Source organism: Myotis yumanensis, unplaced genomic scaffold (genome assembly GCF_028538775.1).
Source record: "Myotis yumanensis isolate MYYU_CA2020_CCGP unplaced genomic scaffold, mMyoYum1.0.hap1 SCAF_11, whole genome shotgun sequence".
Classification (NCBI taxonomy): Eukaryota; Metazoa; Chordata; class Mammalia; order Chiroptera; family Vespertilionidae; genus Myotis; species Myotis yumanensis.
In genome coordinates, this window is record NW_027223762.1 from 36103373 (window position 1) to 36129130 (window position 25758).

Here is a 25758-nt window from a genome sequence, read left to right on the forward strand (position 1 = left end):
AGTTAGGGAGGACTGGCTGTAGCAATCCCAATCAATACCAAAATGTACAGTCATGGTTGCTTGACAGCATCGACCTACACAGAGGATTTGAGACCGGCTATATTAAATGACAAGTTCAGTACTGCTGACCAAGAGCATCCGAATACTGTTTGAGACATAACATGTTAACAATGACTGACAACAATAAAAGGAAAAACAACTTGAGGCAAATATCATTTTAAGGAATATATGAGACATATACACATACATTCTGCACAAAAGGATAAGCCACAGCACCGTGTGTAAAAGTTTATGCAGCTTCTGAGAATTATGCTTCTCTTTCTTAGGAAAAAATTGTAGAATTTATTATTCAAACTATGTTATTTTGGAACATGGTTATTTGAAAACATAAGCACAGCACCATCTGGGTGACACATGCCAAGGAAATATAGATTGCACTGTATTTCTGCTTAAGGAATTAATGGAAGGTTGATAGCTTGGAAGAAAAAAAAAAACTATCTTGCCATTGCTGGTCAGCAATAATCGAACCACTTTCTGGGGATTAAGCGCATGGCTAAGCCTACTGGACCAGACACTAGCAAAGGGCAGGGGGTCTTCTTATCAGAGAAATGCTTCTGGAGCCAGTCTCACTACATGACAGATTGCTTTCATATTCCTGTCTGCAAGGCAACAAAGGATGGCAGTAATGCGATAATGCCAGAGTGCAATGGGTGTTAAGAACCCGTTGCATTTATGTATTGTATTTAGTAAATAATCAGGCTCATCCAAATTGTGATCTCACCACTCAACCAAGGCCATTAAAATCAAGGTTAATGCTTTAATAATCCTCTGCTATTTTTTTTAATATGGTCAAAAGGAACCCTTTTCTATTTGCATGGCCATAATATTATTGACCTCTTCATCCTCTGAATGCACATCAAAAGGAACTGAAATCAAAGTAATTACCAGTGTTGTTCTCTCATGGTAAACATTTAACTCCTTGCACTGTCCCTTCACTGTTAAATAAATTGAATTGGATCTTTAAAATGCAGACAGGAAAACTTGTTAAAGGCCAATAGTTTCAGGATATTTACCCTGCAATTTTCTCTGCCAAAATTATTCCATTCTGAAAGAATTAAATTATGGTACAGCTGTAAAGAAAAGCAGAATTATAATACTCTCCACTATTTCCTTGTTTTCAAATCCAAATGGGCAGTGACAGACCACAGGGATGTACTTTATGCTTTGAAGTGCAAATTCTTATGTCTAAGCTCTCAATATCATTAGTTATCTTCTTGTTTTAGAGAAATACCACAATGGAATTACATATTATTTTTATGTACTACTTGCCATGTAAATGTATTACTTAAAAATGTCTACATGGGGAAATAGAGTTAAAACAAGAGACTGATACTTTCAGTCCTCATGTAACGCAAATCGTGTATGTTATCTGAAATTTCATGTTTTCTATAAGTTTGAATGGCGTCATAATCTACCATGATGGTATACAGGGCAAGTGAAATAAAAAAGTTTCTTAAAATAGTCTTCCAAATGACAAACGGCAGTTTTTACTAAGTATTAAATACCCAAATTGAAATATTGAACCAGAATATGAAAGCCATGGGTTTTCCCAAGGGATTACTTCTCTAATTATAGAAATGACAAGGAGTACTCATATCCTAATTTCCCAAATCCAAGGCAGGAAGAATAAACAAATAATTCCTTTACTTAAGGGATAAGGGCCCACATACCAAGTCCATTTTCTACATCTGTTTATAAGGAAAAGATTACGTCATGACAGTTTCTCTCTGCTCTCACTAATGGACAGCCACTGTTCTTTGGCAGAGAAGACTTCATTAAGCAATCCATCAAACCTAAGATGGAGAAACTAGTCATATAAAACTTTATATGGCAGCATTAAAAACACTTAAAATAGTTTGAATTTATGCACATTGGTGCCTTTTGAAGAACAATACTGATAAATAAATACCATTTCAACTAAATCTACAGTTAGCCATTCTGGAAAATAACATCCCATTGAAAGTGTTAATAGCAATTTTTTGACTAACCAAAATATAATATATGAGTACCTCTGATTTCCAGCTAAGGAAATTGCAATATTACACAAAATATTATAGAAGCTCCACAAAACTGTTAAACAAAACCAAATTGTAGTTAGGTACCACAAAGAAAACTTATTTATATTTTATCCTGAATTAAAAATATTTTTTATAAAAATATATATTTCTACTAAATAAAATTAGATCCTCCCTCACACCACTACACCTCAATCACAATAAGAAATAATCCCAAATGGGCAAAAGGTTAGCTTAAATACCACTTTTTAAAAAACACACAGTTTCAAGCCACAAAGCTGACTTCTAAAAATCTTTGCCTTTGCTATATACTATATGGCATAAGTGTGCATCTTCTTTAAGAAAGCTGTATATCAGCTCTGTTCCCAGTGAACAGTGAACTGTCTCAAATCCACGTCACAGAGGCTGGATCAATCTTGCAAACACAAGTCATTGCTAAAAAGAGGCCTTGAACTGAAACAGCCTGGAAAATGTATTAGATACTCATCCTAGCAGAGTGTATGCCTTCAAAACAGTTTAAAATGTAATGTGGAAAAACTTAAATTAAAACACACCATTTAAAATAAAAATCCTGCCTTAACAGATGTAAAGTCCCTGATTCAAAGAAACAAATTACCTGGAGTTAGTGAAGGGAGAGACTAACACATGAAGATTTCTTTTTGCATTTTTTCCAATTATAGTTGGAGGGGGGAATCTCCCATTCCTTGTTTATTACACTTTTCTATTAACCTTGGGAAGTGCCTTCTTTCTTTTGTGAAATAGAAGCCAGGCCAGCTATCCTTGCTTAGAAAAATAATATGGGGTATTAGGGGAAAATAAGAATGGTATATATACTACCACTACCGACAAAACCATTTTCAAATATGTAACTTGCCTGTTATCTGTCACTGACTTCCATAAGTACTATATATATATATTGCTGTAAACATTCCATTGTTAGACCTCCCATAATGAGAGGAAAAGAGAAAACTTAGGTGTGGCCACTGTTTCTAATGAATCAAGCTTAATCCTATAATGACTCTGAAATCTAGAAATGTGCAAGAATAATGAGCATAGTATCACCTCATGTGAAACTCATACCTTAATAATTAACAATATAACTACTTAAATTGAAATCTCTACCTTATAATCCAAAGCTGAGAGTTTTTCCAATCTTTTGTTTACATCAGGAGAACCCATCTTCTTGGTAAACTGAATAAAACATAGTTTGTTTTGTGCCAAAAATGATAAGATGATAAAGCTGTCTGTGAGAAGAGCTTTAAAAAAAAAAAGGAAGATTTATTAATACCATCAAATAATAAGCTAGAATAAAATAACAATGAATTGATTTTTTTCCAATGAAATATTACAAGAGGCTATTTTTAGAAAATAAATGTTAATTGAAATAACTAGTCTCCTAGATATCATTATGACAATTTACAAGGATATTAAAGATACTGGAAATAAATGATAATCATCAGTTTAATCATGCATGGATTTGATACTTTTCCTTCTTTTCTGAGACCATGTCAATATACTCTAATGTCTGGGAACAACCAACAAATAAGATGTAGTTGGAAATGGGGCTAGAAAAGCATAAAGACCGTTTCACACCTGAATGTAAAGATTAAAACATGTACTTTTATTTATCCTTAGCCTTTAATCCTGTGTTCATACAATATAAACCACCTGAGAATAAATTGGATTAACAAATATAGATCAGTACTCCCCACCAATCTTACATTTTATTTTTAAATGTTTCATCAATGAACCTTCTTTTTGAGAGTATATAAGCTGAATGAAATAAAGCATATTATTTCCAATATGTGCATTAAATAAATATTTTAAAAGGAATATTAGCAAAAATACTTCTACAGCTTTATTTCTAAAGCATACAAGTAGGTAGATAATTTTTATGGGTTACAGAAAGGGCCATTAATGTTACATAAAACTGATAACAATAACTGAGAAATGTTTTATGTTGTTCCTAGCATAAAGAAATTATTGAATGTTTTATATATTTTTCTTTACTTCTACACCCCTCATTGTGCAAACAGTTACCAACAGCAGATCTACACAATTACAGGAGAATCTGGAGAACTGCCAAGAAATCACATTGTTATCATTGTCTCATGAGAGTGTATAAATAAAAGAAACAAGTGAAGGAAGATATCTCAGAGACACGCATAATGTTGAAAGTCTCCTTTTAATTCTTATAGAGTTGCAGCAGGATGATAAAATCATCACAGTCACTATTTTATTTGCAGTGTCAACAAAGGGGTCAAAATGAAACCTCTTCCATAGGGAAGCCTCCTTAGCACCACTGTCCTAAAAGGAAGAGAACATGGCACACTTACAAGCCTACCCTCAACGTATTACCATCAGCAATGTTGCTAATCATAGGCATCCTGCAGGCTGCTTTGCTTTAGGATGATGAAATTGGGTCTGACTTGTTCAGAGGCAGCTAGTGAGAGCACACAGCAGAAGGGCGGTCTGTATTCTCACCTCTGTCTTTCCCATTAGACCACACTTCCCTTTGATTATTCAATTTAAGACACCGACAATTTTCAGACTCTAATGAAAATGAAATCTGTTTCTTAGACCTTTTACTGTGAATAAAAGAACATAATCTTCAAACTTCAGGAGTCAGCATAGTGTAGTGCAAAGCAAATGGGTTCTGCAGCTAGAACCCGGGTTCAACTTTCAGCTCAGTCACTTTGAGCTGTTCCTTAGTATCACATTTGTGAGCATGGTCCTTAGTATCTCAGCTTCAATTTCCTTATCTATAAACTGAAAATAGCTATTCCTTATAAAAGGTTGCTTTTTGAATTAAATAAAATGGGTAGGTTGGCAAAGCTTAAAGCCTCTTCAGGTTCAGTAAATGTTAGTATCCTACCTTTTAAATATCTGGCTTAAAATCTTTTTCTTGTGTGCTTCTACATACTATTGTAGTATCACTAAATAGAATCCAGATTTATCTAGTATATTTGGCATTGATGTTTGATATTTAGAAATAGTGCCTAATCACTATGTTGTACACCTGAAAGTAATTCAATATTATATGTCAATTCTAATTTTAAAAAGAAAGAAATATTGCCCACTCTCAAAAGTTAATATTCATAGAGTTTGGTAACAAAGAATCTTCCTAAAGAGGCAAAGCAAACATTATTATTTTTTTTAACTGGGGACTGTGTTGACACATTTGGGTTATTTACTCAAAATTCATTTTTGAAAATGAAAAATATTTGAAATGTCAACAATAGGGAACTAATTTTGAAAGTACACACCAGGAAAAAAAAATTTAAAAAATACATTCACATTTTTTAAGTTAAGAGTGAAAAATATTCAGAATATGAGCTTAACACTTGACAAAAACTTTGATATTAAATATTAGTCAAAACTTGTGTTGGTCCCACAGGTTGTAACTATGCTATTACATGCAATTACTTGTGTTTGCAGGTCCCCAGTGGTAATAATTAGTCTACCTGTTGACACACTATTTCTCCTCCCCACTGTTAATGTAAGCAATTGATTTGCACATGGGGGTAATTACCATCACTGATGGTGTCTGAGATGAGCTTCCCCACCAGGCTTCTGTCAATCACCACTTTCTCCAGCTGTGACCCAGAAAGGCTTAGGGACACCAGCACACCTGAACCAAAAAGGAGCTAAAACCAGGTAAGAGGAGGGAGGGGAGAAAGATATATTGAGGATTAGAATCTTTTAAAATTCTCTCTCCAAATGTATAACTTATACAGATACACATGCATCTACTAGTACACCATGGAATTTTCAAAAACAATCACTGACAATTTACAGGTGGTTAAATGAGGAAACACAATTGGTGTGTTGATTAAAGCTATATGCAAAAACGAGTGTAGTCCATGTTTATTAGAAGTCTAATCTTCTAAATACTTAGAAGGTACCCATGCAGAAATAACTGCTTTGCATTGCATACAGAAATGTAACATGTTCTATTAAAATATTTTGAAAGATTACTATTTATATCAAAAATTAAAAGATTTCTTGTGGTTTGAATAGTCATTGCTATGCAAGATAGAAAGTATGCCACCATGACAACATAAACAGCAAATGTTAATGATTTATTTGCAATTTAAACCCCAATTTTACAAATAAAGATCTTGTCTATCTAAAATATTAAAATACATTAAGTCAAGGCAATTAAAGTAAAATGTTAACTTTTAAAATTCATAAATAAATAACACATACCAGAAACAATTTCTCAAGAAAAGATAGAGAAATGTAGTAAAGTACGAGGCTTTATTGATGTCAGTGCTCACCCAACACCCAACAAAAGATGATTTAATATCACCATTATGATTTTATGCTGCTCGTTTCCATTTGTGGCAGCATTATTCATTCATCTCCAAATGTTTAAAACTTCTGAAGGACTATGCATATGGGTATGCTTGTTATCTATGAGATTATGAAATATCAACATTGGAAGAAATTGTTTCACCTTCAAGGCAACAGACTCAAAGCAGATGAATCATGGAATAGCATATGGCATAAGAGGAAAAAAAACCAATTGTCAGTAAACTTATCATGAACATGCCAGCCAAACTCAAAGACTACTATGGTTTTTAAACAAAACAGGAATTTCCCCACCTACCTAGGCATCATGTCCTAGCTAGAGAGGATGATTCTGTATCAAGACATATTGGGGCATGTGTATAAGATGAGCAGCATGAGGGACTAGGGTCATATAAAAAAAGACCACTATTCCCCCACTGCCTGAAAGATTTCAGGCACATGAATCAGAAAAGGAACTGAAGGGTCCCTTTGTATTTAACTGTTAGAATCCTTGTCCTACTCACCAGAAAGCTTTCTTTTCAGTCTTGTGCTAACAACATGATTTAATGGACTGTCCATTTCATATTAACATCCCAAATGGGGGTGGAATGGGGCAGGGCTTAATCATCTTTATTGGTTTGGGAGAAAGCACATTTGTTCCAAGAATTTCAAATTACTTTTGCTACTGAATTACATCCAGCCCTGTTTTATGCCTTAACGGGAAACACTGGTATTTCCATTTTGGGGAATTCCCCCATAAGAACATAGCATGTGGTCTTCACCCCTTAAATTCTCCCTTCTCAGGAAGGCAATGTTAGGGTCATCTTTCTTATCTAGTTCTTCTCCTGGTAACGGCTTTTTCCTACCTTCCCCATTTATTCAAAACATCTCAAAAATAAATAGAAAAAGATAAATTTTAATCTACTAAAACTTTATACCTATACTCTTAAGCACCTCTTAATTATCCAGAGACTACTAGCTCCTTATGGATACTGGCTAGGCCTCTTTTATGTTTTTATTTTCAGTTCTACAGTCGTGGGCAAACTACGGCCCGCGGGCCGGATCCGGCCCGTTTGAAATGAATAAAACTAAAAAAAAAAAAAAAGACCGTACCCTTTTATGTAATGATGTTTACTTTGAATTTGTTCTGGCCCTCCAGTCCAGTTTAAGAACCCATTGTGGCCCTCGAGTCAAAAAGTTTGCCCACCCCTGGTTTAGAACAATGCTAGGCACAAAGTAGGTGCTAACTTAATGTTTAGAGTAATAATCATAATTAACTTATCATAGGGTCAGATGATTCATAGGTGGAAGGAAACCTGGTTTAATCTTCCACTTCCACGTGACCTGGAAGTTCCTTCTGCAGCATCCCTTTCAAGTATCCTTCCAGCATCCAGCTTGTGCTTGAATATCGTCAGACCAGGAGCTCACTACTTTACTGAAAAGCTACTCCACCATTGGGCATTACTTCATAATCTTCCTCAAAGGAGGTTCAGCCACTTATTTACACATTCAACTGATTCAGTCCACAAATATATATTTAGCATATATATTTTTTTATGAGCCAGACCCTATTCTAGCTGTTGAAAATACAGCAGTGAACAATCAGACAATACCCTTGCCCTTACTCCCCGCAGGGAGCTTGCCTTCGAGTGTGGAGACAGGCAATACATAAATAGTCTTAATATAATGTCAGATAGCAATAAGAACTGCAGAGAAAAATAAAGCACAGTGAGGATGGGGATTTTAGGAAGAAGCTGTTTTAAGAGGGATGACTAATAAATAAAAAGGCCTTTCTGAAGAGATGACATTTGAGTACACACTCAAATGAAGTGAAGTAACTAGCCATATGGCTATTTGGAGAAAGGGAGTTTGAAGCAGAGAACAGCAAATACAAAAACCCTGAGGTCAGAATGTGCTGTAGAAAGCTAGGCCCATGGAGAGGAAGGGAGGGGAGGGGGAGGGAGAGGGAGAGGGAGAGGGAGAGGGGGAGGTGGAGGGGGAGGGGAAGGTGGAGGGGGAGGGGAAGGGAAGGGAAGGGAAGGGAAGAGAAGGGAAGGGAACGGAAGGGACCGGAAGGGACCGGAAGGGAACAGAAGGAGGGAGATGGATATTCAGAGGAGGAAAGGAGAGAGATATTCAGGGGCTAGTTTGGGTTGAACCTTTTTGATGAGAAGCAGCAGAGAATTATAATCCAATTATGCTTTAAAGCAGAAATCAGGCAAGAATAGAAGCAAGGAGACAATTAGGAGGCTGGTCTAGGTGAGAGAAGATGATGGTCTGACCTTGAGCAGCAATGGTAAAGAAATGATATGTTGGAAGATTTGAGATATATTTTAAAGGGTATTAACCAGGACTTGCTGAAGGACTGGATGTGCATACATGAGAAAAACTCAAAGGTGTTTACACTAAGCAACTGGGTTTACTGAGACCAAGAACTGAGGAGAAGCAAATTTAGATTAGAGGGAATTAAGAGTTTGTTTTTGCACATGTTAAGTTTGAGGTCTATGGACATACAAGTAAATGTATCAAGTAGACAAAAATGAGTCTGCAGTTCAGGTAAAGTGAGGATTGGAAATATATACTCAGGAGTCATCAACAATATATAGGCAGTAAAGTTGTAAAACTGGATAAGCTCTCCTTAAAAAATGAGTGGAGAGGTCATAAGTGTGGGGCCCTAATTCAATCTGACTGCTATTCTTATAAAAATAAAAAGTAAAAAGAGAGACACCAGAGGGCTCTCTCTCTCCATGCGCCACACAGAGAAGAGGACCTTTGACACAGCAAGAAGACAGCTGCTTACAAGCCAGGAAGAGAGGCTTCACCTGAAACCACCCCAGAGGGCTCCTTGATCTTGGAACTGTGAGAAAATAAATTTCTGTTGTTTAAGGAAAAAGAACAAAAGAGTGGCAAACAAGAGGTTCCACTCTGGAATCTTTAGAGGTGTTAAAAAGTCAGGGTAGCCTTATTGACATCTATTTGGGGTACTCATTGGGATCAAGGTATGGCCATCATTTCAGATCTCTTGTAGTCTAGAGGTATCCTTGACACCAGATTTTGTAATAAGAATGTATAACTAAATTAATAAGCTAATTAATGCATTTTTATAAAACAGCCTGTGGGGAAGGATAAAGTTTCCAAGTACTTGTGCCAAATATACTTCTGGATGGTAATGAGATAACTGGAATTAGGAAAAAATAGTCTGAAACTCAGGAAAAGAATATTCCAGCCCAGACAGGAAAGTATTTCTGCCTGTTTACCCAAAAGGTTAGTTCTTAAACCTGCCAAAATGGAACAGGCCTATGTAAGATTTGGCAGGACAGGAAGGAAAAGGGCACTAAGATACTGTCCTAGTCCAGTGCAGAGGGAGGTACCTCCAGAGCAGATGAGAAGAGATCCATGGGATGAATCAAGAAGGCCCATGGGATTTCCCAATTTTAACGTTGGGTATTTGTGTAGAAAACTGCTGACACAAAAATAGGAATTGAAACTTCCTTTTCTCTGACACCCTCCCAGATAGGAAGTATCTTTCCTTATTATTTCTGCTCTAACCCTGTTTCTTTCCATTGCCTTTACCATTTTCTCCCTCTCATTTTCTTCAAGCTTATAGAGAGGGGTGCTTTTTCTTTAAGAATCAGGGAAATGATTTCCATGACCTTCAAATGGCTCTTCAAGTTGGTTGCTCTTAACCCTAAGTCTACAGTGCTTAGATAAAGTACTCAATTGGATGTGAAATGGCACTGGGAGAAGAAAGAGAAAATTATAGCGGATGACATCATTAATTAAAAAAACATAAATAACCACAATAATCTGAGTTTCATTCATTCAGCAGGTCAAAAATAGGTGAGTGCCTCCTATATGTGCCAAGTATATATGGGAATACAATGATGAATAGGCAGTCACATTGATAGAATACGTGTAGAATAGTGAAGACCTAATCTCAGAGAGAAGTGGGGGTTTTGGTTAGGATAGATGACTGCTTCCTAGAAGAGTAGTTTATGACCCACAAAAAAGAGAAATACATTACACTTGGTCTCAAGTATTGAAAAAGAGAGGGTACATTAAGTCTTTGTAAATGGGCTGTTTTATGATAGTGGTCACAAACAATCACATTGCATTCAACATTCTCATAGGTTAAGAAAACTACCCCCCAAATCCATGTGATTATTATCACATCTGGGAGGAAGTTAAAAGTATAGGTATTCAGGATCAATACTAAAAATCAACAATGGGTGATAGGTTCAATCAGGGATTTGAGAGTTAACTCATGTACAGGCAGCCAAGACTGGTCCCATGAAATCGTTAGGAGACACGTGGGAGACAGCAGGTACTAAACACTACAATTCACAGAGGCAACAAAGTATTAGGACTCTTGGAATAAATTACAGGGCTGAAGCAAATATTTAAAGTACATAGAGATACTCTCTGGAGGCATAGTGAATTTGCATACTGATAGTAACCAACACCCCTCCAATACTGCCCCCCCAATAAAAACTATGGGATAAATTCTGGAGAAACTCGGAGAACTACAGACAGTCAAACAATTTTACATTGGGGAAATCTATAATGAAGAGTAGTTACTGATTACTTTAGAAGATAACCTGCTAGAAGAGAGAGAACATATTTTCTGGAATTTATTCCTTCATTCAGTAAACATTTATTGAGCATAGAGAGAAACCATGCCTGACTAATGCAGTAAAGTACAGACACAAAAGTGAATGTAGCTAGGACAAGGATAAAAAAATTAATTGACTCACTATAGGGAATTGACATAACGGCAGGAAACAAAAGGACAAAAAATAGTTTTTCTGGGTGTTAACGGGGTTTCCCAAGGAATTATTCAATATATGGAATAGAAACATGCCTGGAAATTTGTTTGATAATTCTAATTCAAATTAAGAAATATCATTTTTTCACTTATTCTCATTGTAAAATGAGTGATGCTACATTTTAATCCATAATGTAATTTTAAATCTAGCATATATAATAATGATATATTTTATATACATATAATTTATGTAATTATATACATTTAATATTTATGTAATTACATATATAAAGATCACATAAAAGTAATTGTTCCCACAAAATATTTATAATTTAGAATCATGGTCAAATTCACAAGTTTTAAAGATCTAATTGGATAAAAACAGTGGCAGGAAGTGAACAAGAACACATGCCAAGCAACTCATTACTTTTGCTCAAAATTTTATAATTTACAGAGGACTTTTATATACTCTTTCTATAATGAATATAAAATTCCAGTACAACTCTGGTACATAACAAATACACGAGTTACAAAAATAGTAGTAACTAGGTTAATCCTCATACTAATTCACAGTCAGGCGGGTAGAGCAACTAACCAAAGATCTCATAATTTGTGGGCAAGTAGAGTAAGACAGGAAAAATTCTATGTTCTTTCTCCTGCTGTTGACGTCTCAGTTGACTTCCATGCAATATCTCACCTGGTTTCCGTCTCTGTAGCTGCTACTATACTCTACACAAATCTCCCTCTACTCCAGTGGTTCTGAACTCAGGGTGATTGGGACCACCCAGGGGCATCTGGCAATGCCTGGAGACACTGTGATTTGTCACAGCCTCTACATGTTAGCCATGTCTACTGAGGCTCACCTAAGAGAGTGCTTATAAATTAGTTGCTGTAGAGGCAAAAGTGTTTTCCATATCTCCATCAAGCAGACTTGGGGAGTCCTCGAATTCTAACACTTTTCTCACATATAGGAAGGGTAAGAAATGAGAACTTGGTCAGATATCTTAAGTGGAGTGGTAGACACTGCCCAGTTCAGAACAGGACCTGGAGGAAGCCTGTTCCATAGTCTTTAACCAAGTTCAGGGCTATGGCTCTGATGACTAATGCCAGTTGTCAAGATAGAAAGAGCCCCAGGCAGGTCAGATAGCTGTGGCAGCTTGATACAAATATCCTGTAAGAACACCTCCTTGCTTTCTTTCCAAGTCTCCGCTCACCAATCAGCCTTCTTATCTTTAACTTAGTCTCTTGAGTAATTCATCCATCAGGTGGGAATGCCCCAAGCAAACGAGCAAGGTCTGTGATGCCAAATATAACTCGCACTGTGAATTAGTAAACTACAATGACAGTTAATAAATCAGTTGCTTCGTAGTTTAGTTACTGTGAATGTTGTTAGTACAAGAAAACAAATGAAGATAACATAAGAGATAGATAAGTTTAATTAATCAGAAATTTTCTGCTGAAAATACGCTGCTGAAGTGGGGAGAAAATTTTTAGAAGTTGCAGACCTACATGAATAGCATCATCCCATTTTATTAGGGAAAAAGCAGGTGTGGTATGTGTATAAATACATATTACAGAAATTGTCTATATAAACCCAAGGAAATGTCAGGAAAAATATATCCAAACTGTTGATAGTAGGTAACTCAAAGAGATGGAATTGGGGAGCTAAAGGCATGAACTTTAACTCATATCTAATAGATTTTAAACATATATATATATATATATATATATATATACACACACACACACACACACACACACACACACATATTTTAATTGATTTCAGAGAGGAAGGGAAAGGGAGGGAAAAACCTCAATGATGAGAATCATCCATTGGCTGCTTCCTGAACACCCTCTACTGGGGATCAAGTCCGCAACCCAGGCATGTGTCCTTGACCAAAATCGAACCTGGGACTCTTCAGTCTGCAGGCCAATGGTCTATACACTGAACCAAACCAGCTAGGACCCTGATAGACTTTTTTTAAATTGGAATTATGGATGATATTTTATTTTTTATGTATTATTTGGTGTTTTTTTTTCTATAAAACTTTTTAAAAATAAAGAAACAGTTCTTAAAACATGTCCATATATATACTATTTTATGTTTTTTAAAGAGATATGGTTTTAAACAGATGCTTTTATGCCACATAAGGTGTTTCTAAGAAGTCAGAATTTGAATCACACTGAAAATGAACTATAATAGAGGCTCCTTATCCAAAGCAACAGGTAGAAAACTGAACTGAGTCCCTCTCCACTGCAATCTCACTTACTAAAAATAAATTTAAGATACCTTTTTCTTATCATATTGCCTCATTAGATTGTTCACCCATATTCCTAACAATTGTAAGGTATGATACATCCAACTACGGATTACCATGTACCTACTGAAAATAAGGTAGGTATAGATTACTGACAGTGTGTTGTACACTGTAATGTGTAGCACTTACAGAATATATAGAGAGAAATTCCATTTATTTAAAAAACACATGTATATACATACATATACAATTATGAGTGCTTGTAAATGCATGAAGGACATAAAACTGTTGACTGTGGTTACCACAGAGAGAGGAATGAACTTGGGGTAAAGGGGTACTTTTACTTTTTACCATATCTGTATGTATGCCATCTTACAGTGATCAGGAATAATCTTAATTATTTTACATTTTAAAACATTAAACGTGGGAATAAAGATCACCACTAAATCTTTTTTCAGTTCCTTTGGTTTGAGATGACTATTTTTAAATGCTCACCTTTACCCAAAGACTTAAAATTCACCAGTAAATTCTGATTCTCTTCGATTTTTCTCAACTCTACCATTTTTAACTTACTTCCTTTTCCATTCTCTTTTCCAGAACCATATTCAAAAGCTGCCCTTGACACCTTCCACTTCTCCTTCCCTATATACTAATGTAGCATTTCCAAAGCATAGTCCATGAGGCGCTAATCTTTGATGATGTTCCAAAAAAGCAGGCTTGGACACTGTATATAAGAGCCTCCTCTGGAAGACTATTTCCTCAGTTAATTTACACACACACACACACACACACACACACACACACACACCCTTAATATGCTATGGGATACCTTCCTACCTCATCAACACAGAGTATTATGAGGGGCTTAAGAATAGCAGGGATTTCTTAGAATAAGTATTGTTAAATTGTTACTACTGCTTTTTGTTGAGTTAGGCACATAAAACCACAAAAATCTTTAAAAACAAAAATCTAACAAAATATTGAGCAGTGAGCGTTACAACTTCCCCCAAATAGTTTATCATTTTGTCTTTAACAGAACCAGGTACAGTCCCTGCCCTCCTGGAACTTTCAGTCAAATTGATGAGGTATATAGTAATTAAAAAGTCACACAATAAATATTAAACTGGAACTGCGGTGAGTGCCAAAAAGTACACGGTGTTGTAATAGCAAATAATAGGAGATCGAGTTTGTCAGGGAAAGCTTCCCTTAAGAAGTGGTAATTGGTGGACTGAGATCTAAGGATAAGACTGCCTTACCTCAGTGAAAGGAGACTAAAGGGCATTTTAGGCAGAGCCAGGAATAATTTGTACAAAGGCCCTGAAGCAAGAGAAAGTATGTCGAGCGACAGAAGCCTAGTACAGCTGGGGCACTGAGATTGAAAGAGGGTATGCGAAGAGATGAAGTTAAAAAGGTAAAGATATTGGGACCAGTTCAGCTTGGCCTTTATCTTAAGAATAGCGTGATGCTATCATTTTAAAAATTCAATTTAATGATTTGACTTTTGGAAAAGATAATACACTCATAAAGTTCCAAAAGAAGACAATAAATTACAGAGATAAGCAATTAAAAGTCTTATTCCTATTTCTGTCCCCCTCCCACCTATGCTTCCCTACCCTGTCCTAGTTAATCACAGTTTCTTATACATTCTCCAGAGATGTATAAGGGTTTTGAGCAGATTTGTTTTTTAAAATAACCACTGTGGCTACAGTGTGGAGGACAGACTGATAAGGAGCAAAAATGGAAGCATAGAAGAGTAAGAAGTGTTGAAGTAGTCTAGAAGAGAGAGGTGAGGTGGCTCTGACTAAAGTGATGAGCCAAGAGAGGGGGAGCCTCTGGCAGATGTGAGAAGGATTTAGAAGATAAAGTGAACAAGAATCAGAGATTAGTTGGAAGTGCGTGGGGGCACGTGGCATGTTGGGTGAAGAACAGAATGATTTCAAGGATAAACAGATGACTTCCTGGTTTCTGGTTTCCAGAAGTGGATGAAAGGTAAGGCTATTCACTGAGATTAGAATGGTGGAAGAGAAACAGGTAGGGGACTCTGAATTCCACTTTAAAGATAATGTGTGTTTGAAATATTTTTAAGGTGCTCAAGGGGAGAACCCAGTAGGCAGCTGGATTTATGGATTTGGAGTATTGGGCTAGAGGTCTGTGCTCTAGAGAGAAGCCACTAAACCTCTGGATATAAATGTGGTAACCTAGCAGTTCAGAGTGAAGAGAAGAGGGCTTAGAATCGGGCCTTGAGAAATTCTTACATTCAAGGACAGAGGAAAGAAACATGGGCCTGAAAAGGAGACAGAGAAGAATGCCAGAGAGGGAGAAAAATATTGGAAGAGCAGTGTCATGGGAACTAACAGAAAAAGTACTTCAAGAACAATGGAGTGGTCAGTAGTGTTAAATTCTCCTGTGTATTTAAGATGATCCTGTTTTTAAAAATTCTATCGGGTTTAGGAATATGGAATGGTGTGTGTTTTTGTTTTGTTTTGTTTTATGTGTGTGTGTGGTTTTGTTTTGTGGGTGTTTTTTTGGGTGGTTTTGTTTTGTTGTTTTTTTTGCAAACTGAGTAGAAAGTTTTTCTTCTTTAATATTCAGGAGAAAGCACAAGTGAAGTTGATTGAATGCTGAGTAAGCAATAAGGAAATGGAGAATCCAAATAGTGATAAATCTTTTAAGAAATTTGATTATGAAGGAAAGGAATAAGACATGGTGGTACTTGAGATAAATAAGAGTTGTGATTTGTTTAAATAGAAAAGATTTGAGCTTATTTAAAAGATGAATGGGAATCTCAAGGGACCCAAATAGTCAAAACAAATTTGAAAAAGAAGCAAGTTAGGACTCACACTTCCTGGTATCAAAACATACTATAAAGCAACATAAATCAAAACAGTTGATACTGGCATAAAGACATACCTACAGACCAGTAGATTAGAATAGAGAGAGCCCATAAATAAACCCTCACACATATGGTCAAATAATCTTCCACAAGAGTATCAAGACCACTCAATGGGTAAAGGAGAGTCTCTTCAACAAGTGGTGCTGGAAAAACTGAATACCCACATGAAAAAAAAAAAAAAAGATTGGCTTTTATCTCATGCTATACACAAAAATTAACTCAAAATAGATTAAAGACCTTTATTTAGACCCCAAACTACAAAACTCCTTGAAGAAACTATAGGGAAAAGTTTTATGACATTGGATTTGACAATTTCTTGGCTATGACACCAAAAGCATAGATCACAAACGCAAAAGTAGACAAATGGGATTCCATCTAACTTTAAAACTTTTGTGTATCAAAGGACAAAATCAACAGAGTGAAAAGGCAACCTACAGAGTGGAAGAAAATATTTACAAATCACATATCTGACAAAGGGTTAACAGCCAGAATATATTTTTAAAGGTCCTATTAATTAACAACAAAAAACAAAATACCCCAATTAAAATATGTGCAACAAACTTTAATAGACATTTCAATGGCCAACAAACATATGAAAAAAAGTGCTCAACATCACTAATCAATAGAGAAATGCAAATCAAAACAAGATATCACCTTACACCCATTAGTATAGCTACTATATAAAAAAAACACACACACAACAAAAACAAGTGTTAGGATGGGAAAAAAGTGGAACCCTTGTGCACTGTTGATGGAACAATAAAATGATGTGACCTCTATGCAAAACAGTATGGAAGTCTGCAAAAAATTAAAAATAGAGCTATCATCTAATTCAGCAACCCCACTTAGGAGTATACTAGAGGCCCGGTGCATGGAAATTCATGCACTTGGAGGGGTCCCTCAGCCACGCCTGTGCCCTCAGCCTGGCCTGTGCCCTCAGGGGATGTCCAAATGCCGGCTTAGGCCTGTTCCCCATGGAATTATTAACTTAATTCTTATAATAAACCCATTACCTGCCATGCCATTTAATAAACAAATTCAAACAACTTAATCATTATGTCCCAACAAGTTAGTAGCCATTTGAGAGCATAACAACAGAAACTGAAAAAAATATTTTATTTAATTCCAAAATAACCACAATTACATATTAATAAGTTGCATGCATTAATGAAGTTGGGCACTATGCAACTTCTCCAACTTTGGAATCAGATTGGACAACCTCACCCTTGTTCCTGTTCTAAGTTAATTGTTGAGTGGTACTTGCTTTTTATTACACAAGCCCTAAAAATCCAGTTTCATAAAGATATGACATCCTTGGAAGGAATGCAGTATCATCTAATGTGAAACTCTGGACTAACTTGGAGCCACTTATCTGTATAGTGCCCAACAGAAGCCTTGTGTTTTCCAAAATTTTTAACTATCCTGTAAGACTGGTGAATTCATTGCAATCCTCAGGGTGCCTCAGTGCACAGTTTGAGAACTGTGGGTCTAGATGGAATCCTTGACCTTAGATAGGAGTAGGGACTTTTGCTCTACCATGGCAGGATGATAGACCCAGATATAGTGGAGGTTTATATGCTTGGTACACAGTGTAACTGGGATCTCACAATTCAACCTAGGATTCTACTTAGCCCAAGGAGACTACCAAATGATAGGTACTTCACTGCGAGGAGCCACTGTGAATATTTTATATACAACACTATTTTATGAGAAGCACAGTTATAACTGCTTTTCATTTCATACTTACTTAAGTAGCATATCTGCTAACCTAATAGTAGTTGTTTTTTTAACTTCAGGGTATAAATTAGAATTTGGCAAAAGCACTTGCTGTGTTTTCTTTATCAGCTACATTGGCATATACATATATGTATAACATAATATTCTCAAATATCAGTAATGTAAAGTTGATGAGTTCTCACACCCAATTTTAGATTATTTTAGTTTATATATTTCTAACTGGCTCATTCCAAATTGTGCCTCTAATAGAAAGTTCTAAATTTGAAATAAGTCATGTTTTAAGTTTCTGTGTAACAATTTTGTATAGGTATTTAAATATAATACATTAAAACTTTTCTCATTAGCCCTGGCCAGTATGGCTCAGTTGGTTGGAGCATTGTCCTGTATACCAAAAGGCTGCGATCTGTCCAGTCAGGGTGCACACCCAGGTTTCAGGTTCATTCCCCAGTCGGGGCACATGTGGGAGACAACTGCTTGATGTTTCTCTTTCTCCCTCTAATATAATTTTTTTTAAAGTCTTCTCATTAGCTAGCTATGAAAGCCATTTTACTTTCCCTTTAGAAAACAGGTAAGTGTTTGGTATGTGTTTGTTTCTACTTTGTAAAATATATATCAAAATAAAGGAACTAGATTATTCAGATTTGAACTCATTTAGCTTTCTATGTATTAACTATAACTGAATATATGAGGAAAAGTCATAGTTCTATACTGGTTTCCTTTGGGGCAAAATACCTTGAAGTTTCCAAAACATTAGCAGGCACAAATGCCAAGGGCAGAGGCAGGAAATTATGAGTTTCTTTAAAGAAATATTTTAAAATAAAAACAATTTATAAAAGAGAAGAAAGAACCATTTATGAAAAGAACAGGAAGGAAATTTTGATTGATGACACAAAGACACAATTATAAAGAAGATTAAAGTTTTCTTTATGTCATAACCATGTTCTAAAACTGGGTTCATTTCTGTACTTTTAAGAGTAATCAATCAATGCATGAATAGATTATCATAGATCATCAAACTTTGGATTGAGGTAGTCACGATACAAGGTGAACTCTATTTTTACTTGAAAGGCATGAATTTTTTGCCTAAAAAAGAAAAATTATCTGAACATGATATTAAACCTTTTAGCTGAACATGAAGATTACAGATTACTAGGTACAGTGCTATGTGTGTACAAACACACAGACATACATTCTTACTTTTAGTGTAAATTTTTGTGGGTGTGATGAGCATGGACATATACCAGAGTTCCTTCAGGAAGAATGGAAGCTGGGAACATAGCTGACTGACAAAGGCCATACTTTCCCCAGGGACTACTAGTCAATGACTGAATACGGTGGGTACTAGTCCAATAGGAAACTCCTCTAATGAGCAAATTTGGCTCAGGTACTCCCATTTGGCCTGGCTGAAACTTTCTCGGCACCATACTGCAGTTTGAGGCTCTTTATAGCCAAACCTTTCTTCCTTCTCCCTTCACAGGGTCAGACCAGCATTATAGCTCTCCCACCCACTCCTGTTCCCTTCCCCTTTATCTTTCACATCTCCCCCCTAAATCCCATCCATTCCTAGTACCATCTTGACATCTGTTTCTCAGAAGCACTCTGGGCATGTTTTAAAATATTTCAACTAAAGAAATACATATATAAATTGCTAAAGTGTCAAAGAATACTTGAAATTAAAACAGCCGTGTACTGTCTTATTTCACCACAACCTCTCATACCACTCTCAAATGTACCATTTTCAATGCTTAGTAATTTCTTCTGATTCTACTGCCACATTCTAAATATGTTGGGTCACTTAGAACTGCACTCAGGTGCATATAACATAAACCTAAAAAAATTATTACTTAACTGAATGTGAGTTTGTTTTTCCTAAGAGGACAAGAAATCTGGAGTTAGGCAGCCCATGGCTGATAAGACATCTCCACGCTATCTATCATCAGGTACCAGGCACCTACTGTCCATTCCCTTCTCCTTTATTAAGTAGCTTTTCATCAACATTACTCCAGCAATTATCCCCTTTCCTGCATCGAATTTTCCCCCACTGGATCACTCCCATTATCAAACCAACAGAAATAGATGTTATTTCTCCCAGCTAAATAAGAAAATAAACATCTTTTGACCCCACCTCTCCTGCCCTATTTCTTTATTTCCTTTATAACATAATGCTTTCTTATGTTATAAACCTAATTTCTTTCCTCCCATTAGCTCTTAAATGCATTCCAATCAGGCTTCTGCCCACACCATCTACAGAAACTGCTCATATCCAGGTCACTGATGACCTATGTGTTACTCTATCCTAAACATGTCAAACTTGTGGCTGACAGGGCATTTGGCCCCCTGGCTGCAAGTTTGACATGCTTGCTCCATCCAATGGTCAATCTCAGACATCTTGTTACTGGTATCTTACATGCCAGTTATACCTGATTTTCTTCTTGGAACTAAATTTCATGGACACCATACTGCCTTCAGTGTGGTCTACCTTTTAGGCTAGTCCTTCTTATCTCCTTTCTCCATCTCTCCAATCCCCAAATGCTGGAGGACCCCAGGGATCAGCCCTTCAGCCCCTCCCTAGGTGATCTTCAGCAACCTCTGGCTTTAATACCATCTGTGGGGTTTCCTCAAAAAGTTCTCTCTCTAGCTCAGACTTTTCTCTGAACTACAGATTCCTATAACCAACTGTCTATTTGATGTCTCCACCTGAATATCTAATGGGCATTTCAAACATTGATGTCCCAAACTGAGCTCCTGATGTTTCCTCAAACTTGTTCTCAATCTTCCCTTTACAGTGAATGGTAACTCTATTGCTCAGAAATTTCTTCTATACCCCACATTTGATCCATCAACAAATCCTGATGGCTCAAAACTTAAATTATACTCAGAATTTGGCCACTTTTCACCACTTAACCACTCCTGTAAGTCAAAACCACCATTATGACTCACCTGAACTACGGAAACAGCCTTTTAACTTATCTCCAATTTGATCTTTGTTCCCTTCAATCTGTTTCCATCACAATAGCCAGATTGATCCAATTAAAAAATAAGAAAAAAAAAGTAAATCAGATCAAGTTCCTCCTCCACTCAAAAATCTTCAAGGGTTTCCCATCACACTTGGAGTTAAGGGAAGTCTTCTCAGAAGCCAACAAGGCCTTATATAACTAGTGTCTCATTTTCTCTGGTCTCAATTCCTATACTCTTCTCCATCGTGGTATAAATTTAACAGTGTCTTAATGCTGAAACTTTTATTACCTAAGAATAGTTTGTTAAATGATTTTAGAAATTCAGAGCAGGAAACTATCCAACATTTTCTCATAATGAAATCATTCTGGGAGACTGAAAAACAATGAGAAATGTATTTGATAGCTAGTAAAATTAAACTCTGAATTACACCTCACACTTTTATTGCATTTTAAACTAGGAATAGGAATAGTCTGGAAAACCAACTTCAAAAGGCAATTTTCATTCAGAACATATTGATTTATAAACTTATGAATTTGTAAGTGGAAAGAACTATTTTTAAAATGATACAATTTATGTGTAACTGGATCAACAACATGAACTAAGTTCTGGTAATGATGACAACCTATAAAATCTCATTGTTCAACAGAGGGAAAATCCAAGCACTGACTGCATCTTCTGAAATCCTTTAAGTTGTTGCAGTTGCCTGGCTGATTTCTAAACAATTTGACTTTTTGTAGAAATAAGGATCCCTTGAGAAGAAGACAACAAGATAAATTCCATAAATCCTAAATTTGCCATGGAGGGCAAGGATGAAAAAATATTTACCTGATGCACAAAAGAGGGATCCTAAGAGAGCTTATGGTAATGATTTATTTATTTTGCAACTAAGAAAGACTTAAGGGAATCCTTTTAAACATTTAGCTTGCACACCAAATTTTTAATTTACTGTGATATGAGAGATCTTTAGGAAAAGACATATAGACATATTTTTAGAAGATCTAGCTAACAGTCCTGTCTAGAAACTAAGGAAGTGGATGGATTATGTTAAGAGGTCTCTCAAAGGTCCTAAAGATGTGGGGACTAACACAGACTTGTGGGCAGGGTGGAGGTAAAGTTATCTTGTTAAAATATATCACTCAAGAGTATGCTGGTTGTAAAAGATCTATTTTAGGAATATCTTTTCAATCATAAAAATAAAGCACAAAGTATAAAAAAGGTAAGTTCCGCCTTGGTCCAATGGCTCAGTTGGTGAGATTGTCTTCCCATACACCAAAAGGTTGGGAGTTGAATCCTGGTCAGGGCACATACCTAGGTTGTGGGTTAATCCCTGCTGGGGGCAAATATGGGAGGCAACCAATTGCCGATCACTGTTTCTCACATCTATGTTTCCCTCTCCCCGCCTCTCTCTCTAAAATCAATAAACATACTCCCATGAGGATTTTTTAAAAAGTAGACTCACTGATATAACAGCATAAGAAAAACAGTACTTCAAGTGGCTGTAAATTACAAAAGCAATTTTGTATTATTTATCATGCACATTCCTTTTCTGAGTTGAATTAATTCCCTAGTGAAGGACATTCCTCTCCATGCTCCCCCACACAGACATACACACAAACTTGCTTATTAAATTAAAATGCAATAAAACCTATTTTAAAAGGATTGCCTATTGGGATGCTCCACTGCATATTTTAAGATACCTGACATGTTCCAACTTACCCTGTGCAACGGTAAGGGTGGAGGCCATGAGACACACCTCATACTATAGGTGGTAGGCATGCCCTCCAGTCAAGTAATTTTATGCTTGCTTTTAGGAGTGAGTAATGGCATTGAGAAGTACAATTTGAGTTGTACTAACTTTAAAACTTTCTGGAGCATATTTTATATTCAAGTTTTAAAGTCTGATTAAAACTTTTATGAAAACAAATTATGAATTTTTAAATAATCCCATTCTTTTGAATGGTATCCTAAATTGAAATTAAGAAGTATTAAGGTTCTAAAAATATTAATTCAGCCTTATTAAACAGTCTCTGGAAAGTAATAATTTATGTCAGTTGAGGAGGTAACTAAATAGTTACCTTCATGAGTAAAGCTGACGAGTTTAAACAAAAAAATGAGGAAAAATTAGAGTCCACTAAAGTGGTAGTCTATATTTGAGTAGTAGATTAAGATTATGTTCCTAATAACTACAAATTCAATGTTGTAAATTTATAGATACAGCCATGAACTTCAGATAACAGTAGACTTAAAGTAAGTCAAATTGTAAACAAATAAGAATTTAAATTGATACAGGATATTCAATTCCATAAAACAGTTATAATTATTAGAACTGATGTACCTTCAATTATATGTATGAGTAGAATATGACTAATGATTTTTTTATCATAAGCAAGTAAAATTTTTCTAAGCAAAGAGTATTTTTAAGCCAATCAGCAAGGCTGAGGCATTTGTCCATTATTTTATGATCAATGAACACTAATTATTATGATGAAGTCCTGAATCTAGGCTTATTCAACATGTAACTCCTTATCTAGGTCTTAATAGTGCTGTCCAATAAAAATTTCTTTGGCAAAAATGTACTGTATAGACATTGTCTACTGAACACTTAAAATGTGGGTAGTTCAACTGAGGAACTGAATTTTTAATTTAATTTACATTTATATTTAAATAGCCAGAGGTGACTTGTGGCTACCATATTAAACAGAACTGCTTAGAAGCTTCAAAAAAAAAAAAAGAGCAAATGTCTTATTATGTTAGGTCAACTCTAGTCTATTGATTTTCATAAGCATGGCATTCAAAAATGTTTACAGAGTGGTATGCCAAAACACCTTTTGTCCTATACTTCTATCTTCATTCAAAATTATGATTAAATTTATACCGGTAAATATTTAATACAACAGTCAGACAATTCCAAACAATAAATACCACTGAAAAGATTTTTAGTAGTGCCCATAGTGTGTCAGTACAACTACACTGATTAATGAGGTAGCCTGGTGGCCTGTGTCAATCTGTCTCATGTTAGTTCTAGAATGACTAGAATTCAAACTATGAAATATCCACTCCTAAAAAGTTTTTGTCCATTACCTATCATAACACAAGAATACCAATTGCTGCATAGTTTTCAGCTCCATTGGTTAAACACTGCAAACGCACGTCAAACCATTTTACCTGACAGACATATTTGTTCTTCCATTTGCTCAGCACACACTGACTGTTTTGCATCAGCTCCTGAAGGAAACAGAAGAAGAGAGTGCAGTTGGCTATACACATTTTCATTATCAGTTAAAGTGCCTCTGATTTGCAAACCGAAAAAAAGAAAGAAAGAAAAAAAAAAGATCAGCATGCCACACAAAGATGCAACTGTTTTGAAACTCCTCACTGGACAAAAGCAAAGCTCTCATCACCAGGAGAGCCGATCCTTTATGAAAATTAAAGCTGTTGAAAGATGTTTTAAAACAGATTTGTTTGTTGCCATTTTTGAAACTTTTGGAAAGATACCTCCAACTCCTTGAGTGAGTCCCGAAGTTTTTCTGGGCGTCTGTTTTTGAGAGTCCACGGATAATCTCGTGCTGGCAAATAAAACATGTACTACAGTTAGTTAAACATGACTTAAGGAAACGCTACTGAGCAGTGTGCCTAAGGAAGATTAAAATAAAACACCTCCTTAATTGAGAGGAAGTGGGCTTCATTTCCATCATCGAATGACAGCCTTTTGAAAGGCTTTGTCATAAGAACAGAACTTTTACCACAAAACAATCTTCCTGATCATAATTTTATGATGACAACCAACAAGGCTCAGAGAATGCCTGGGAAAGTTTCCCAGGCCTGTGAACCTAGTAATTAAAGGTAAATGACCCCCTCTTTAACAAAAAATAACATTTTCTTTTATAACATTAAATGTTCAATCCAAAAAAAATCCAAATTCTCAAACCTGAAAATTCCTAATGAGTAAATGAATACAGTGAGAAAAGAAGTAAAATACAAAAACAAAATATATACAGAAAAATGAATTTTAAATTAAGCATCACATACTAAGATTAAGGAAAAAATGGAGACAAATCTAAGTTTTAACAAATTAGGCACTAATAGTGCTCTTTTTTATGTAAAACAATCCTCTTTAAAATCTACACCACAATTCAATATCACCACAAAGCTTTGCTGTGTTTTAAATACATTTAATTAAAAAATAAAATTATTTAGTAGAGTCTAAATGTTAGCCTAAGTCAAACTAAAAATAAGTTTTTTTAAAAAAATTAACAAAATGTTAAATTGATAATATCTATTTCATCATAGGAATAAATTAATCTTTGAATTCTCCTACATAATAATTTTAAATAAGAGTTCTATATATGTGTGTATGTATGTGAATATACATATAATATGTAGTATATAGATATTAAAATTTTACAGTAGAATTGCTATGTGTCTTATTTCAGCAAGTTTATTTTTAAAACATAATTTATGATGTAAAGAGCATCTGTGCAAATTTTAAAACCTGTTACAGCTCCTAATAGAGTATTTTTAAAAATTAAATGTCATTGACCATTTAAAACAAGAGAACAAGTAGGATTTTCAGAGCCATCTATATTCCAAACAAAATGTAAATTATATTTAAGCCATTAAAACCATACTATATTGTAGAGATATTACATTAACACATTTAAATATTTTAGGATGGAAAGCTAGAGAGAATAAAATGTTAATATTGGTCATTACAAATCTTATTTTCTTAAAATAGGTAAAACAATGATTTAGGCATAGGACAAATAATAAAATGTTATC

The 25758-nt window shown here is 35.4% G+C and overlaps 1 protein-coding gene across 5 annotated transcripts in view; it reads right to left on the reverse strand.

Annotated features, from left to right (window-relative positions):
• WDPCP (WD repeat containing planar cell polarity effector) overlaps positions 1-25758 on the reverse strand; it is a 236986-nt gene that overhangs the window by 146462 nt on the left and 64766 nt on the right. For all 5 annotated transcript variants that reach the window (XM_070429324.1, XM_070429323.1, XM_070429325.1 and 2 more), the window contains 4 exons: positions 24475-24545; positions 24145-24204; positions 5608-5722; positions 3198-3331 (listed from right to left, as the gene is read on the reverse strand). In XM_070429324.1, the coding sequence (XP_070285425.1) occupies positions 3198-3331; positions 5608-5722; positions 24145-24204; positions 24475-24545 (380 nt within the window). The remainder of the gene's footprint in view (positions 1-3197; positions 3332-5607; positions 5723-24144; positions 24205-24474; positions 24546-25758) is intronic.